The sequence below is a fragment of the Oncorhynchus mykiss genome, chromosome 1, assembly GCF_013265735.2.
Source record: "Oncorhynchus mykiss isolate Arlee chromosome 1, USDA_OmykA_1.1, whole genome shotgun sequence".
Classification (NCBI taxonomy): domain Eukaryota; kingdom Metazoa; phylum Chordata; class Actinopteri; order Salmoniformes; family Salmonidae; genus Oncorhynchus; species Oncorhynchus mykiss.
This window is the reverse complement of record NC_048565.1, coordinates 69,792,049-69,810,437: the sequence shown is the minus strand read 5'-3', so window position 1 is coordinate 69,810,437 and position 18,389 is coordinate 69,792,049. Positions and strand designations below refer to the sequence as shown.

At 45.4% G+C, this 18,389-nt stretch overlaps 1 protein-coding gene across 5 annotated transcripts in view; it reads right to left on the bottom strand.

Annotated features, from left to right (window-relative positions):
- ltbp1 (latent transforming growth factor beta binding protein 1) overlaps positions 1-18,389 on the bottom strand; it is a 132,039-nt gene that overhangs the window by 92,602 nt on the left and 21,048 nt on the right. For all 5 annotated transcript variants that reach the window (XM_021610250.2, XM_021610266.2, XM_021610258.2 and 2 more), the window contains exons 4-5: positions 7,983-8,107; positions 1,411-1,578 (exon numbers count right to left, since the gene is read on the bottom strand). In XM_021610250.2, coding sequence (XP_021465925.2) covers positions 1,411-1,578; positions 7,983-8,107 — 293 coding nt within the window. The remainder of the gene's footprint in view (positions 1-1,410; positions 1,579-7,982; positions 8,108-18,389) is intronic.

The following is an 18,389-nucleotide window of genomic DNA, read 5'->3' as shown; positions in this document are numbered from 1 at the left end:
CAGCAGGTTTTTCCTCCCTCACCTCAACACCTTTGTTGTCCCCAACCATATTCCCATTCATATTCTGAATAGATGTATTGTGTTTTAATTGCACAAAATGTGGTAATAACAGCGCAGCACAATCCACCACGATTAATAAACCTCTTTCCACAGGACTGTAAAGTAAAATGTTCCTTAGCAGAGCCTCCAACAGCAGAGTGGCATTTCGTGCAGTGTTAAGTGGGTAAAAACTACAGTTGCACCTCACCCTGGATGAAAGTGTTCCAAAGCACAAAACAACTAAAGCTTGTTACGGGCTTGGTAAGCGTGTTATTTGGCCAACACCCTGTTGCAAGCAGGGACACATCCCCCTTTTCTTATAATGAGGCAACACTCTCCCTCCTCCTCTTTCAACACTCAGTTATAATAAACAAACACGGGATTGATTCTATTTCTGCTGCTGGAGACGGCCTGCACACCGTGAATAAAACTCAGCGCTCCCCTTTCTAAGCTCAGGACGTGCGCTACCTCACAGCTCTCCTGGCTCTCAGCGGGGAGGGGAGAGCAGGCCTGGGACAGATTGCAGGTCTGGACAGGTACATTAGACTGACACTACTCCAGGTGCGCTCATTTAAAGAGACAGTCACACAGACAAGACCCTTGGCTGCAGAGCTTCACAACAGAGCAGGAAAAGACATTCGCTACACCTATACTGCAAAATGTGCATTCACTTCACAAAATATAGGCATTTAGCGACGATTAAAATAAGTATCTTCAACCACAAAATGAGTAACACAACACATAGTGAAGAGCTAGAATTTGTTTTTTTTACTACGGCCCAATCAACAACGGCAAACTGTACAATATGCATCATGAATGCTGACTCTATAGGGATGGCCACATTGACCGTGCGTCACAGAAACCGGAGCGAGACCTCTCGTCTCTGTGTCTGCTGCTGAGTCAGTCAGACAGGAATTCATCTTCTTTGGGTCTTCCCACATGTCTGTGTCAAGAACAGGATTCGGCAGACAGCGGTGAGCTCCTTATAAGGACTGAGGCAGGTTAACGCGCTAGACGTTTCCAGGGTCTGTGCAACACCCACCTATTGTGCTCCTGTATGGAACGGTCATTTGGATATGTTATATACGATGTGTGTCAGATACTATACTGTTATGCAGGAAAACGCAGTAATGTCAACATGAACCATCCAAATAGCTTCACACCTCATCCAGAACGCAGACAGTGTGAGACATAGAACGTACATGACAGATCTCATTGTATTGCCCTAAAACACACACAGCATAATAACCACCCGAAATTCAGATGCCTTCTATCCCATCATGCACCAGACACAAGGCAGCAACCACATCGGATGAGCACAGGACGGAAACAGACGGTGAGGGGTGATAAGGTGAACCGGAGATCACTCACCTACTCTGAAGTTGGGGGCGGTGAGGGTGTCTGCGGCATGGCCATTCTCACTGACGATGGTGGTGGTGTTGCCCAGCTCACAGTTGTTCTGGCACCGGCCCCCCGTGCAGGTCACCTTGCAGATGGTGGGTGTGAAGACCACCTTGATCCGGCCTGTGTGGTTCCCCACTGCCAGCCGGGATGCACAGCACACCAGCAGAAAGAAGAGGGAGAGAAGGGAGAGTCTTGTCAGTCTCGTGTCCATTGGTTAGTTAGTATCCCCTTGTCTGCCTGTCACGAACAATCACCAACAAATAGTTTCAGTCAAAACAACAACTGAAACGACTGTTGTCCTCTTTTCACATATACTACAGTTGTCTCTTTTTCCCCCTCTCTCTTTCTCTTTCATTCCCTCTCTCTCTCCAACTGCTCCTAAATCCGGTGGCGTCTCTGAAACATGAGGAGGGGAAGAGAAAAAACGGAGGGAGAGAGTTCAGCCAACAAAACTCTGGGATCCAATTCTTCATCAAAAGTCAAGTTCCCTGAGAGGTGGGTATTGGCAGATGCCATGCTTTATTCCAAGACGGATAGAGTGGGCATGGCAGCCTAGTCGGCCCTGGCTTCTCTGCTCATCCCCCTTTCTCTCTCTCACTTTCTCCCTCCCTTTCCCTCCTGTCTCCCACCTAGCACATTTTCAAGGACTTTGGCACCTCTATTTGAAAGAAAGCCCTCCCAAAATGCTTTGCTGTGTGTCCTCCTGAGATCATCTCTCTCTCACTTTAGGATGCAGTCACGCCTGCCCACGTTACTGAGAGAATACGAGTCTACCCGCCTGTCCGCCCGCCCATTCGCCTATCCTCTCCCCTCCCTCAACACCAAACCCAGCCCTCATATGAAACAGACAGACAGGCACAGACAGGCACAGAGACAGACAGGCACAGAGACAGACAGGCACAGACAGGCACAGAGACAGACAGGCACAGAGACATTCAGACACAGAGACAGACAGGCACAGAGACAGACAGGCACAGACAGGCACAGAGACAAACAGGCACAGAGACAGACAGGCACAGAGACAGACAGGCACAGAGACAGACAGGCACAGAGACAGACAGGCACAGAGACAGACAGGCACAGAGACAGACAGGCACAGAGACAAACAGGCACAGAGACAGACAGGCACAGAGACAGACAGGCACAGACAGGCACAGAGACAAACAGGCACAGAGACAGACAGGCACAGAGACAGACAGGCACAGACAGGCACAGAGACAGACAGGCACAGAGACAGACAGGCACAGAGACAGACAGGCACAGACAGGCACAGAGACAGACAGGCACAGAGACAGACTGGCACAGAGACAGACAGGCACAGACAGGCACAGAGACAGACAGGCACAGAGACAGACAGGCACAGACAGGCACAGACAGGCACAGAGACAGACAGACACAGAGAAAGAGAGAGAGAGAGACTAGTGAGACAGAGAGAAGAGTATTGACCACAAACATCTGTCCAGGGTCAACCGCATCCCTTCCCAGACTATCCTCCAACTTGACCCTTTCTACTTTTCTGCATCCAGTGACACAAGTCTCTATAGAAAGTTCCACAGCTTCCCTTCCTGTTTTCTTCCTTTCACTTCTTACTTTTCCCTGCACCAACGTCTCTCTCTACGTCTCCTCTTTACTTCTTGGCAACCCCCCCGCCGTTCCAAACTTCCCCCAAACCCCAGACTCCTGAGCTCAACGTTTCGTCTGCGGCTGTCAGCTGTTCACACCAGACAGAGCAGAGATGCAGGGAGCATTGCCAAAGGGAGAGAGGGCTTTTTCTCTAAACCAGAGAGCAGGCAAAACCACTGAATTAGAGGCTTTGGGCTGCCTTAATATTTGCTATAAGGTGAAGAAAATAGGTCGATATAAAAGTGGAATTAATATGATGTAGTCAAAAGCCAAAGACTAATAGACAGCTGGTTTTAAATGTGAGCCAATTGTACCATATATACATAGTAGACATAGTATTTAAAAGAGTTTAGAAAGTCTATTTTGCCGGTCATTTCCATGTAGGAATGAGTATTGCTCTGACAGAGTCTGGCATGGGAGAGCTGACGGGGGGGGGGGGGGGGGGGGGCTTTAACAACCTGCTCTGCTCCTTTAAGACCCTGTAGACATATCAGGCTCAGCCTCTGGCTCCTGGTAGGGATCCACACACAAACCATCAACCTCTCCATCAAACTGCTGCTGCCTGCCGAAAGGTCCTGCATTCTTTACCTGCAGTATAATCCCCCATGTCACACCAGGGCTTTCTGAGTCTGCTACACTGCACCATCCATCGCGCCAGACTACCCAGAGTTCAGCCAGTGGCGTGTCACTTTTCAGACATCACCTCTCACTCAGTTCAGTCTCTCTGCACTCTGGCATTCGCCGTATTATGGCGGTTTCAATCCATCACCTCATCTCATCTCAAGCGTTCTGGCTTCTCCCTGGGGGCTGGGCTTCATTCGGCCATTACCTCCCAGTAGTTTGTGGCTCTTTACGCTCTGGGGATTCTGGGTGCTTATGCTACCACCACAAGCACTTTCATTCAGTGAAGGCATGGGTATCACCACTGCCAGGGGGTATGGAGATGTATGGACAGGAGAGGCCTTGGAAACACATCACATTCCCCAGCACATAGAGATCTATAGAGGGCTCTGTGCCTGCTGTCTGACAGCTCTTCCCCTGCACTATGTTCAACACAAGCCTTAACCACTCTCACATGGCTCGGAGCACAGAGTCCCTGGCCACAGCAGTGATGAAACATGTCCGCCTTCAAACCCCCAGCAGCCCTCCCTGCATCCCTACTCTGCCTCCAAATGTGTGCAAGCGGGTCCTTCGCACGGCACGGCAGACGTCCCCAGCTCTGTGGAGCATATGGAGAGAGAAGCTGGAGGGGCGCCTTAGAGAGAACACAGACATCATTTAGCGGGGAACACACAGGGGGGCTAGAATGGAGGGATGGGGAGGGGGGTATGGAGAGAGCGAGTCCCCAAGGGAAAAGAGAGTCTTCTTTTGAGCCCCCCTGGTGAACCAATGTGTCCCCGTATGGGGGGGGGGGGGACAGCAGTCTCCGAGACCAAGTGTAGCCTTCCAGCGCGATGGTATACAGCACAGAGCGGGAATCTAGTTTGTCTGTCTGTGTGGTAGAGCTGAGGGACAGACGGGAAGAATGGCTTTCCCAGACACGGCACCATAGCTAGCTGCTGACAGGCTGTCTGTCGCGTGGGACAGGGCTGACAGGAAGGCTGTGGGCGATTTAGGAGCACAAACATTCTCCCCTGTCTGCTACTCAAGCAGGCAGGCAGCACACCGACACCACCGCATACTGGGCTAAAACCAACAGTGACGTCCCTACTAATTTGGAGCCGAAGGCCTGAAAGGCCATTCACTGTGACATGGGTATCTACGGGTAAGTGTTTCGCAATATGGAGAAAAGCTTTTTGTGCCTTGACTCTTTTTTTTAAATGGGCAGAAGACAGATGGGGTTCTATTGTGCCCTTGTACATATACAGTAGAGGTCATAAAAAGGAATGCATCTTCCCTATCGTCCCTTCTCTCTTTCGGTCTTCCCTCCCTCCTCTCCGTCTCTATCTCTCTGATGTCTGGCCATATCGCTGGTGGTCCCACACTGGAGTTAAATCAACGTGGACTGGGGTTATTTGTAGCTGTGTGGCCAGGCTGGGGCTGCCTGAGGACTGCAGCCACAGGGCCCCAGAGGGGAGTGGGAGGAAAACGCAGACAGACTCACAGAGACCCACAGAGTCTGTTGTGTCTACAGACTTCTCCATTAATAGCACAGAGACTGTCTGCTCAGACAGACATGGGAGCCATTCACTTTCAGGTCAGCAAGTTCATCTAACCTTATTTACCTAAGCAGACGCCCACTGGGAAGTTTAACAGGAGGTAAAAATATTTATATCTTCTCCCAACACAGTAGAGTATAACTTCAGGTGTACAGCATATCAGATGCATAACATTAAAGTAACTGCCCAGTGTTTACATGAAATATGACCTATAATTACTTACAATATAAGTGAAATAGTTTTCCTTCCAAAAAATGTTAATGAAGTATGCTAAAAAGCATCTTTTTGTGTTGGAATGGTGTGGGCGTACGCAAACTCCTGTGGCGGGCCGGGTGCAGCGCGCGCTAACCAACGTTGCAAGGTGCACGGTGTTTCGTCTGAAACATAGGTGCGGCTGGCTTCCGGGTTGGAGGGCGCTGTGTTAGGGAGGACGCATGACTTTCAACCTTCGTCTCTCCCGAGCCCGTACGGGAGTTGTAGCGATGAGACAAGATAGTAGCTACTAAAAAACAATTGGATACCATGAAATTAGGGAGAAAAAGGGGTAAAAGAAAAAATATAAATATTCATGCAAGTAGACCACTGATTGGCCAGGCCAGTTCATCCTCCTCTAGACCACTGATTGGCCAACTCATCCTCCTCAGGGAGATGGCATCATTGTATTTGAGGAAACACTAAGCATTTTATAAAATAAAATAAAAAATGATATATACAATTTTATGGTGCGGGTTTTGAAGGGTACGAGAATAGGATGAGTCAACAACATTATTTGGGTACGAGTTAACAGAATATTTACTTTTAAAAGTGAGATTTTCACTGGACAGTTACTTTAAATACATACCATGAGAAGGGTAGTCATCACGCCATGTACTATTCATGGGTCTCACTTTCAAAATGATTTAACTGCTCGGCCCCATTGTAAAGTGTTAAATGGAAGATAATGCATCCTCCATGGTGAGGGCCGCGAGGCCATTCAGTAGGGGAGCATTAAGAGCAGCAGATAACAGGTATTCAACAGCTCAGATGGCCTCTCACATCTGTGGCACTTGTTGTTTCAGCAATTGAGGGGGTTCTCCGTTGTGTGACAGTCTATCGTCTCGCTCTGTCATTTCATTTTCTCTCCCACTCCCTGCCTTTATCTGAAATTGCCCTCTGAAAAGGAGGCTAATAATTCCTTTTAGACAGCGCCGAGCAGCAGGCAACGCTTAACTCTTTATGCCATTACCGCTGGGGCTGCAATTTGAACAATCCAATTGCTGCCCAACTTCAAGCTCTGCATTCCCTACACCCGTACAGCATTACAGTAGATGTGTCTGTGTACTGTGTATACCCATAAGGAACAATTGCTGCTTTTTATCCATTGAGCGAGATCATCTATTTAACATTCGGTGACTTATCTGACTAGAGGCAGCTGACAATGTGACAGATGTTCATGTGGAGAACCCATCGAAGGACTAAACATACCGTTTTATGTTCTCTTCCTCGCCATAAGCTACATCTCCAGTTACCATCACCGATCTGGCTTAACCAACCTGCAGCGCCGCGCCCTTGGCCCAATTAGTGACAACGATTCAAGCTCAAATGGGACAGGAGATGTGCTTGTTCAAAGTTTGGAGTTTCAAGTGATTACTAGAGCGCCCCCCTTGGGCCAATTTTGTAAATGGCGGTTCTCTATGGCATGACTCATTATTCACCCACATTTCGTCAGAAATCGGGCCATTGCTGTCTGAGATATCCATAGTCCTCCCTTCCGTTTTCATTGTGGGGGACAATATAAACTTGAATGCACCTTCCACACAGTGATTGGGATAGCATCAGTGACCCAATTAGGCCGTGTGTGTTGTTATATGACTGTTGACACGGAGTACAGCAGGAACCTATTCCACAGTGGGAGAGCAGGCCACTGCACAGTGCTGGAATCGCATTGGCTCCCGTAACGTGAGAAATGGGCGCAGCCCAAACCCCATGCAAAAATAATGACAGGCTGACCTAACTAAAGCGCTGCTACCGTGTCCATTTGGCAGTGATTAATAGTCGACCCGATCAATCACCAGCCATGAAATAACAAACAGACCAGTGTAATTGGCTCAGCTGGATCTGCTGACACTAGCTGATGTCGTGCGGTTCACTCAATGAGTAGAGAAAGTAGAGAGAGACTGTCACCCTGTCACAGAACTTTCCAAACCCCGGGTTCAGTCGTCCCCCGTCTGCCCCATGCCAGCAAAGCCGTGCCTGGGAGAAATGGCGTGCCTGGGAGAGCTCAGAAATCTTAATACCGAGCCGATGACACTTGTATTAATAAATCGAATTCATTTGTGAAACAACATATTTAATGTGTTTGAGGACTTTGCTTACCACCACAGAATCAATGGCTGGCAAAGTGCTGGAAAGGCCTCAGACACAAAATCATTACTTAGTAAATACAAGCTGATTTGACAGCAGAGGTTTGGGACAACATAGTTGTTCCCTGTGAGTTAAGACGACTGTTTTTCAGCCTCTCTTGGCACATTATTTAAATGGAACCTTTATTTAACTAGGCAAGTCAGTTAAGAACATTAAATCACCGGGTGTTTCAGATACAAATCCAAGCCTCCAAAGGCTTTGATTTCATGTGATGTTAATATCTGTGGGTAGAGTTGAAATAAAGCCAACTGTCAGTCCAGTAGCGAACCTTCCTAAAGGGAGGAACGTGTTCCTATGGAGCTTAGGAGGAGTTAATACAGTAAGAGGATAGGATAAAGGAGGTGGGCTACCCACCATGGATGGGGTTGTGTTCCACCGACAGGGGAATGGGTCTGTCAGGCTGGTGTTGGACGCGAGTCTGGGAGTGTGTGGTGTAGTACTTGGGCTTCAGAACAAACTGCTGGCTACCAGGTCGGCTTCTGGAAGGGAGAAAAAAAACACAGTCAAACACGGTAAAGAACCATTTCATTTCTGGGTTCGAGCCCAGGCTCTGTCGCAGCCGGCCCAGCGTCGTCCGGGTTAGGGAGGGTTTGGCCGGTAGGGATATCCTTGTCTCATCGCGCACCAGCGACTCGTGGCTGACCAGGTCACTAGGTGTATGGTGTTTCCTCCGACACATTGGTGCGGCTGGCTTCCGGGTTTGGAAGTGCATTGTGCCAAGAAGCAGTGCGGCTTGGTTGGGTGGTGTTTCGGAGGACGCATGACTCTCGACCTTCGCCTCTCCCGAGTCCGTACGGGAGTTGCAGCGATGAGACAAGACAGTAACTACTACCAATTGGATACCACAAAATTGGGGAGAGAAAGCAGGGTAAAAAAATTATAATTAAATAACAATTTCATCTATGTAGTGAGTTCTGAAACGTGTACCATACAATCATAGGGTTAAATCTGCAACAGAAACCAAAGTAAAGGGTGAAATAAATATTCTGCAGAGAGCTGTACTTGATGACTGTATGAACACTTTGACATTCATGATCATTCCCAAGGCCCACACCTCCTAGGTGAAGATGATGGGGGGGCTTAAATCACGTCGGCAGTCATCTCATATCCTCCCACTCAGAGGGACAGGAGACAAAAGCACTTCCCAGAAGCCCAGAGGATGAACCTAATCTCTCCTGGTGAGACGGGTGAGGAAACCCAGACACGTCCCCAACACTGGGGGGGGGGGGGGGGGGGGGGGGGGTGGAAGCTGGTCAAAAACAATGAGACCGCCCTGTAGACCCCCTGACAAGACCCAGTCAAACATGACACACAGAGTGAAAAAACAACAGGGGGGTATGGAGAGCAGAGTGGGGGGTGAGTGGGCAAGACGACGAGGGTGAGGATAACATCGGATTGAAGTAGGACCAAACGATCCAAACACAGCCGTGCAAAGCCTCTCTACTCCTAACCACTCTGTAAAACGTCCCTCAGCTCAAATGAAATGTGACTGGTTTACACAAGAGGAAGAGAAATCTGGTCATCTGGTGCTGAGCAATATCGCCAGAGACGGCAGTAGTAAAGTTGTTTGTCCTTTACAGCATAACCGTATCAAATTGTCAGCCGCCGCACTAAAACCACTCAGACTGGTCTGGGTCATGGAAACAGAGGTCAAAGGACAAAAACACTATTCTTTTTTTGTCAGGAGAAAAAAGAGCACAACAACATGGGTGGTGTTGAGAGCCGTTTCTAACAGGTAGTAAAGGGGGAGGATAAAGAGACAAAACATTGGAGACGTACTAACTTATCAGAAGTCTGAACCATCTTCACATGCCTACAGGAGACAGTGCGCTGGCCAATAAATAGCTGATCAACTAGCAGAGGCGCAGTCAAGTCCCTGTTCCCATAAAAAGCCATGTATTTAATGAACATTTCATCTCAACAACAACTAGCTAGAAGCCTTCGTCAAGCTACTGCAATAAGTGTGTTCACATCTAACATAAAATAAACACACCTGTGACAGACTTGTATGATGCCCTCCTGTCCCAAATTCAAGTCCCAGCAACACACAAACAGACACACACACACAGACAGACAGACAAACAGAGACAGACAGACACACAGTGAAGTTGTCTCTCCAGGCCACCCGCGGCTGTGGGCTTGAACTTGACGGTCAACCCCGATGTGACCATCTCATCTCACGTGAGTCTGTTTCCACAGCTGACTCCTCCCTTTCATCTTCATTCCTCCCTCTCACTCACACACACTGTCAAACACTGAGACTTCAAGGAATCTGAACGGATTACATCTTGTTTTATCCTAAGGGGCAGAGTGTGGTGGCGGGGGGTTGGGGCATCAAGGGTTGAACACAGCTGCACTGACACTTGGCACGGCTTCTCATGTGCCTGCTTTCATCCACCACCCATTCATGGAGATAGTACAGGTACATCAAAGTTGGGACCAAGATAGGCCATCAGACTGTTAAACAGTCGGCACTAGCCGTCCTCCGCCCAGTACCCTGCCCTGAACCTCAGCCACTGTTTTAGCTGGCTACCACCCGGTACTCTACCCTCCAACTTAGAGACGGCAGCCCTATGTACGTAGAGTCATTGAACACTGGTCAATTTAATAATGTTTGCATACTGTTTCAAGCACTTTACATGTACAGTACCAGTCAAAAGTTTGGATACACCTACTCATTCCAGGGTTTTTCTTTATTTTTACTATTTTCTACATTGTAGAATGATAGTGAAGACATCAAAACGATGAAATAACGCTTATGGAATCATGTAGTAACCATAAGGTATTCATAGTTTTGAGCATTCATAGTTTTGATGTCGTCTTCACTATTATTCTACAATGTAGAAAATAGTAAAAATAATGAAAAACCCTTGAATGAGTAGGTGTGTCCAAACTTTTGACTGGTACTGTCTATATTGTGTTCTAGTCATTGATCATCCTATATAACTTTTGTATTTTCATGGATTATGTGTGAATTGTTTTTTTTATTGCTGCACTGTTGGAGCTAGAAACACAAGGATTTCGCTGCACCTGCAAGTTTGTGTATGCGACCAATAAACTTTGATTTGATTTTGTTCTGTTATTCACTGTTTATGGGTTTCTATGTGATGGCGTTTGATTGGCTGTAATTCCAGTAGCTGACATTCCTTTATGGCCCCTTGGGGGCAGAAAATCAAACACTTTTATGCTCATACAGTACATACCTCCCTTTATATAACATAATTGTAGGCCTATATATACACACATTATGTGGTATGCTTACAACTGTGTCTATGTGGATTAGCTAGGATAAGGTTGGTTTTACGTAGGAGCAAAACTAAATTGAATTGAGAGAGAGAGGGAGTATTTCACAACAGTCCTCAGTTGTCTTTCTCTTCTGTCTCTCTTTCCAAATGGCGATCTAATCTGCAGCGTTTGCCATGCTCAAATGCCTGTCTGATGTAATGTGTTTGAACAAAGGAGAAACATATTCCAGCCCCCTGGTCACATCAAAGCCCTGCTTGGAGAGCAGACTAAAAGGTGACAGTAATGCTCCCCTTTTTTAGAGGGAACATTGCCACACCAACCCTCAAACGGCACCAGTGGAGTGGTGGGAGTGTAAACGCAAGTAAACACAGTTTACCCACTTTTTCTTTGCACAACAGTTTACTCACCTTTTGCAGAAAAACACATTAAAAGTATAGGGAGCACTACTTTTTCGACACAACCAGCGACAAAATTGACCCACCCAATTTTTTTTTCACCACTGACTGACAGACTCAAAGTATTCAGACTCCTTGACTTTTGGCACATTTTGTTAAGTCACAGCCTAAATATTTTTCCCACATCTTCTATACACAATAGCCCATTATGACAAAGCGAAAACAGGTTTTTATAAATGTTAGCAAATTTAGATTTGAAAAAACCCCAGAAATACTTAATTTACATAAGTATTCAGGCCCTTTGATATGAGAATCGAAATTGAGCTCAGGTGCATCCTGTTTCCATTGATCATCCTTGAGATGTTTCTACAACTTAATTGGAGTCCACCTGTGGTAAATTCAATTGATTTGACATGATTTGGAAAGGTACACACCTGTCTATATAAGGTCCCACAGTTGACAGAGCATGTGCAAAAACCAAAAAACAGTGCAAAAACCAAGCCACGAGGTCAAAGGAACTGTCCGTAGAGCTCCGAGACAGGATTGTGTCGAGCTACAGAACTGGGGAAGGGGACAATAGAGTGCTGAGTACAAGGCAGTTAGCAAGTTTGGTAGGCTACTAATGACCATCAGCAGCATCAGTTTGGAGAAGCCTAATTAGCGTGACTAAACGGTCACGTGGAATTTGACTGCCTTCATGACTCGTGACCGCCGGTGTGGCGGTTATACGGTTGACGCAACAGGCCTAGAGAGACCTGAAAATAGCTGTCCAGTGACGCTCCCCATCCAACCTGACAGAGCTTGAGAGGAACTGCAGAGAAGAATGGGAGAAACTCCAAATACAGGTGTGCCAAGCTTGTAGCGACATACCCAAGAAGACTCGAGGCTGTAATTACTGCGAAAGGTGCTTCAACAAAGTACTGTGTAAAGGGTCTGAATACTTACGTTAATGCGATATTTCACAGGTTTTTTTATGTATACATTTGGAAAATGTCTAAACCTGTTTTTTATTTGTCATTTTGGGGCATTGTTTGTAGATTGGTGAGGGGGGGAAACATTTAATCCATTTTAGAATAAAGCTGTAACATTAACAAAGTGGAAAAAGTCAAGTGGTCTGAATACTTTCCGAATGCACTGTATGTCAAACAAAAACCAACGATTGCAAAGTTAAACAAATAATACAACTATGCACAAGGACTACTTTTTATCATTTCCACCAACATTTTTATAAAAACACATTTACATGAGCCCATTTACACATTGGAGAGTCTATCTCCACTCAGAATGGACAACCTGTATTTTATCCTCTTGTTGATAGTTATAGTTTGATTTTTGTTGATTTTATTTTTATGATGGCCTAGGAACAGTGGGTTAACTGCCTTGTTCGGGGGCAGAATGGCTGATTTTTACCCTGTCAGCTCAGGGATTCGACCTTGCAACCTTTCGGTTACTAGTCCAACGCTCTAACCACTCGGCTACCTGCCACCCCTGATTTCATTCGAGTTCAGAAGGAGAGAGAGGACAGACTGAGGTAAATGTGCACTTGCCAAATAATCAAAGTTGTCTGTGAGAGACATTTTACAGGTCACCAATCAACCAGATTCTGTGCCACCCAGGGCCCAGATGGGCCAAGAGAGACTTATCCCAGGGTTACCCTCAACACAGATGAAAAAACTGTTTTATTTTTTATTTCTCCATCAATAAAACTCAGTGGCTTTCTTTCCCCTTATTTAAATGAGACGGGAACACATGCAGTAAGTACTGGGAGCTATGTGTTAAGCTCTTCCACATGCTCCTAGTTGGCCCATTGACTTTGGCAAAAGGTGCAGCTCTTACCCAAACCATCTCCAACATGGCAATTACCTCCACAGAAAAACAGTGAGGATTAGATTAATTCAATTGGAATTGTTTAAGAATGCAATTTAAAAATATTGGGTGCAGTACAAGGTCACCTTAGTTGATCTCAACACATACTAAACATATTTTGATAAAGAAAATATTTAGCTTGATAAAACTGTTCTGCTTTAAAGGAGTAGTTCACTATTTTACAACTTGATGTTAAATGGTTCCTCACCTTAAAAGTAGTTGATGGGCCAAAATAAACTACAATCTACAGTTCAGCTTTTTGGAAGTGATGTTTCAAAAAAATAATATCAAAATCACCTGAAAGCAATTCAAATCAACTTCATATTTGGTTTGATGTTATTAAAATGTGATTTGGCCATAAAAAATAAACATGCTCACATTCATAACATGCTCACTTCCATTGACTCTTAGCTGGTGGTGGCTAAACTTAGCTGTAGTTTGTAGTGGCTCTTTAAAGAAAACTGAACTGAACTGGGCCAGGAGGAAACTGATCACAGTTTCTTCTGGCCCATAGGCTACTTTCAAGGTTAGGAACCATCTAACATCAAGTTGTAAAATAGTGAACTACTCCTTTAACCGTAAACCTAGTCAGCAGCTGTGAACTGATAGTCCCACCTATTCTCAAAAGATGGTCCATGGTTTCCGCATTGGTTGCTTAACGCACCTCTTTTTAAGGGACATATGAACGATTTAGACCTACAGCATACCACCCACCAATTCTCCTTCCTGCTCTACCCCAGGTGGAAAGATTCCGTTTCATCATTCCTAATTGACAATACCATAACTCACTTAGGCCAGCTAGCCAAGCTTCAGTTGGACTGAAATAGAAGAAAAACAATAGTGAAAACATAAAACAGTCAAGGTTGTCCGTGTACGAGACCATGAATAAAATCCATACTTACTGTACCGAAAGTAATGATGGGCTACTGTTCTTGTAAAGATCCCGCTCACTAACTTCACCAACCCCAAGGAGCATGGAGGAGATTCTTGGCCTTCAGACAATATCAAAAACATTGGGGTGTTGAAAACCTGATACAAATCACAGTTTCAAACAATTTGCAGGACAAATTATTTCCCTGTAGGGAGAGGGACTGATGGTAATGTGGTTTTCCTGCACATGAAGACTTGAGGAGTGAGGAATGCTGGTATGGAACGAGTGCTGAGGCCAGTTGGCAGAACATGAGCGTCTCGCAGACAACATCCATCAAAGCAGAGATTTGTCATGTTATCCCCTGATTGAGGGGACTGCTGGTCTCAGCTACGCTCTCTCTCGACGATGATTGGTGAGGTGATACCTGTGTCTCCCCCTTACTCTACACTGCCTACCACAACACCACTGAGGCTGTTTTGAGGACCTCTGACAGGAGTCTGGAGACAAACAGGCCAACCCACCCAAATGGAGGCTCACTTCTCATACATTTTTCTGCAGCTCCAGCTTAAAAAAGGACACTGGGTTGTATTTCAAGACAAAACCAACAAGTTAGGGAACCTAAAGAGTTCAGCACCTGTGCAGGACTGCTTCAAGACATCTCCCCTCATAAAAATGATCAATGAAGACAACATATGCAGAAACATTGTGTCTGGGGCTGTAAGGATTCAAATACACAGGGGAAAACCATCATTTTGCATACCTTAAGTTTGGAAATAGTAACCTGGTAAAATATATAAGAGTATATTTTCCATGAATTACTTCCAACTTAGAAACAGTATCCAGCAAGTCTGTAAAAACACCTTCAACTACCTACCAAATAATTAGTCATGTGACAATGCCATTTTACTGTTGGCACGGTACGCAGGTAGCTTAGCGGTTAAAGCTTTAAACGAAAGGTCGCTGGTTCAAATACACGAGCCGACAAGGTGAAGAAAACTGTTTATGTGCAAGGCACTTAACCCTAATTTGCTCCAGAGGCGCCATATTACTACTATAGCAGACACTGTAAAACAATACATTTCACATTTCATTTTGAATAGAAGGGACTAGAGAGCCATTAAAGACTGACTCCAGTGATTTTTGAACTGGTTGTACCTGTTTGCCACTACATGAGTCACCTATTGACATTTTGGTGTCCTTATCTTACTCTCTGGGAAGCTGTCATTACAGAAACTGAAAGAAGTCCTCCGGCGATTTAAAAAAATCTTCCCAACAAGTCCATAACGTCAGCGAAGATGATTGGAATGGCTGGGAAAGTTGTCGGACCTAAAAAAAAAGTCCGCGCGTAGACGAATCCTTCAACTCTAACGTTAGTGAAGGATCTGATAGTACTTTTCATTGGGGTGAAACCATCACAGATGCTGAGAACGGAAAGAAAGGTACGATAGCTCACCCTTGCTGTTGTGAGGAGTAATATGTTTGCCTTGGTGTAAATGTTTTGCCCTGGTCATCGAAAAACTTGTGGATATTTAGTTTGCTAGCTAGTTTTACAGCTGAATGCAGTCTTTCAGTTGGTTATACCTTGGCTTGCTGTAGTTGCCTTTGCTCGCTAATAAAAGCCAAATATGTAAACAAGGCATGACAATCCAAGTTCTAAAGCAATGGGACTCCCTAAATCGTTCTCAGATTATTACCAATCCCACAAGGCACGACTCCAAACACCCAGAAAAGGCTACTGTCCTCAATGTTATCCTCACAAATAATAGTATTTTCTGTAATGACCTTAGTGATCACTGTTTAACGGCTTGTGTTCGTAATGGCTGCTCAGTGAAACGACCGGTCCTGATTTGTCATAGACACTTGCTAAAAAACTTTAATGAGCAAGCCTTCCTTCACGACATGACCTCTGTAAATTGGTATAGAATCAGCTTGTCACGGTCGAACCAGGGGCTGAACCTGTTTTTTATTCTAATTTTCTTTATGGGGGCGTGTGTGTTAAGAATATCACTGAAAATATCAAAAAAGAAGGTCCAAGCGTCTTCAACAGAGGGCCCCTGGTTCGACTCTGTTGAAGACACTTGGACCTTCTTTTTTGATATTTTCAGTGATATTCTTAACACACACGCCCCCATAAAGAAAATTAGAATAAAAAACAGGTTCAGCCCCTGGTTCGACCGTGACTTTGCAGAGTTACTCCACCTCAATAATTGCATTTGGCGAAAGGCTCGGCACACGCATACTCAGGCTGACTGGCTCTCATTCAGGCAAATGAGAAATAAGTGCACTCAGGCTATCCGGAAGGCCAAAGTTAGTTACTTGAAGGAGCGGTCTCTCTCTGTGGGTCTAACCACAAGAAGTTCTGGAAAACGGTTAAAGACCTGGAGAATAAACCTTCCTCCTCACAGCTGCCCATGTCCCTTAAAGTTGATGTGGTTGTTACTGACAAGAAACACATGGCTGAGCTTTTTAATCACCACTTCATTAAGTCAGGATTCCTATTTGACTCAGCCATGCCTCCTTGCCAGTCCAACATTTCCTCATCTCCCACCCCTTCTAATGCGACTTGGCCAAATGCTCATCCCTCTTTTTCCCTCTGCCCCACTACAAAGTTTCTCCCTGCAGGCGGTCACGGAGTCCGAGGTGCTAAAGGAGCTCCTTAAACTTGACCCCAAAAAACATCTGGTTCAGATGGTTTAAACCTTTTCTTCTTTAAGGTTGCTGCCCCTATAATCGCCAAGCCCATCTCTGACCTTTTTAAACTGTCGGTACGTCCTTTATTTAAAGGGGGAAGATCAAGCTGATCCTAACTGCTAAAGGCCTATTTCTATGTTGCCAAGTTTATCAAAAGTGTTGGGAAAACGTTTCAATAATCAACTGACTGGTTTTCTTGATGTCTATAGTATTCTCTCTGGTTTCTGCTCAGGTTATGGATGTATCACTGCAACCTCAAAGCTCCTCAATGATGTCACCATTGCCCTTTATTCTAAGCAATGTTGTGCTGCTATTTTTATTGACTTGGCCAAAGCTTTTGATATGGTAGACCACTCCATTCTTGTGGGCCGGCTAAGGAGTATTGGTGTCTCTGAGGGGTCTTTGGCCTGGTTTGCTAACTACCTCTCTCAGAGAGTGCAGTGTATAAAGAACATCTCCTGTCACCAAGGTTATACCCCAAGGCTCGATCCTAGGCCCCACGCTCTTCTCAATTTACATCAACAACATAGATCAGGCAATAGGAAGCTCTCTCATCCATTTATATGCAGATTATAGTCTTATACTCAGCTGGCCCCGCCCTGTTTTTTGTTGTTAAACGCTCTACAACAAAGCTTTCTTGGTGTCCAACAAGCTCTATGCCCTTAACCTTGTTCTGAACACCTCCAAAACAATGGTCATGTGGTTTGGTAAGAAGAATGCCCCTCTCCCTACAGGTGAGGGTTTAGAGCTTGGGAGTACTTGGGAGTATGACTAGACGGTACACTGTCCTTCTCTCAGCACATATCAAAGCTGCAGGCTAAAGTTAAATCTAGACTTGGTTTCTTCTATCGTAATCGCTCCTCTTTCACCCCAGCTGCCAAACTAACCCTGATTCAGATCCTACCCATCCTAGATTACGGAAACATAATTTAAAGATCGGCAGGTAAGGGTGCTCTCGAGCGGCTAGATGTTCTTTATCATTCGGCCATCAGATTTGCCACCAATGCTCCTTATAGGACACATCACTGTACTCTATACTCCTCTGTAAACTGGTCATCTCTGTTTACCCATCGCAAGACCCACTGGTTGATGCTTACTCCCCCTTATCTGAGATATCTACTGCAGCCCTCATCCTCCACATACAACACCCATTCTAACAGTCATATTCTGTTAAAGGTCCCCAAAGCACGCACATCCCTGGGTCGCTCGTCTTTTCAGTTTGTTGCAACTAGCGACTGGAACGAGGTGCAACAAACACTCAAACTGGACAGTTAAATCTCAATCTCTTCATTCGAAGACTCAATCAAGGACACTCTTACTGGCAGTTGTGGCTGCTTTGCATGATGTATTGTTGTCTCCTTGCCCTTTGTGCTGATGTCTATACCCAATAATTTTGTGCTGCTGCCATGTTGTGTTGCTACCATGTTGTTGTCATGTTGTGTTGCTACCATGCTGTGTTGTCATGTGTTGCTGCCATGCTATGTTGTTGTCTTAGGTCTCTCTTTATGTAGTGTTGTGTTGTCTCTCTTGTCGTGATGTGTGTTTTCTCCTATATTTTTTATTTTTAATCCCAGCCCCCGTCCCCACAGGAGGCCTTTTCCCTTCTGGTAGGCCATCATTGTAAATAAGAAATTGTTCTTAACTGACTTGACTAGTTAAATAAAGGTTAAATAAAAAAATAAAAAGATAATG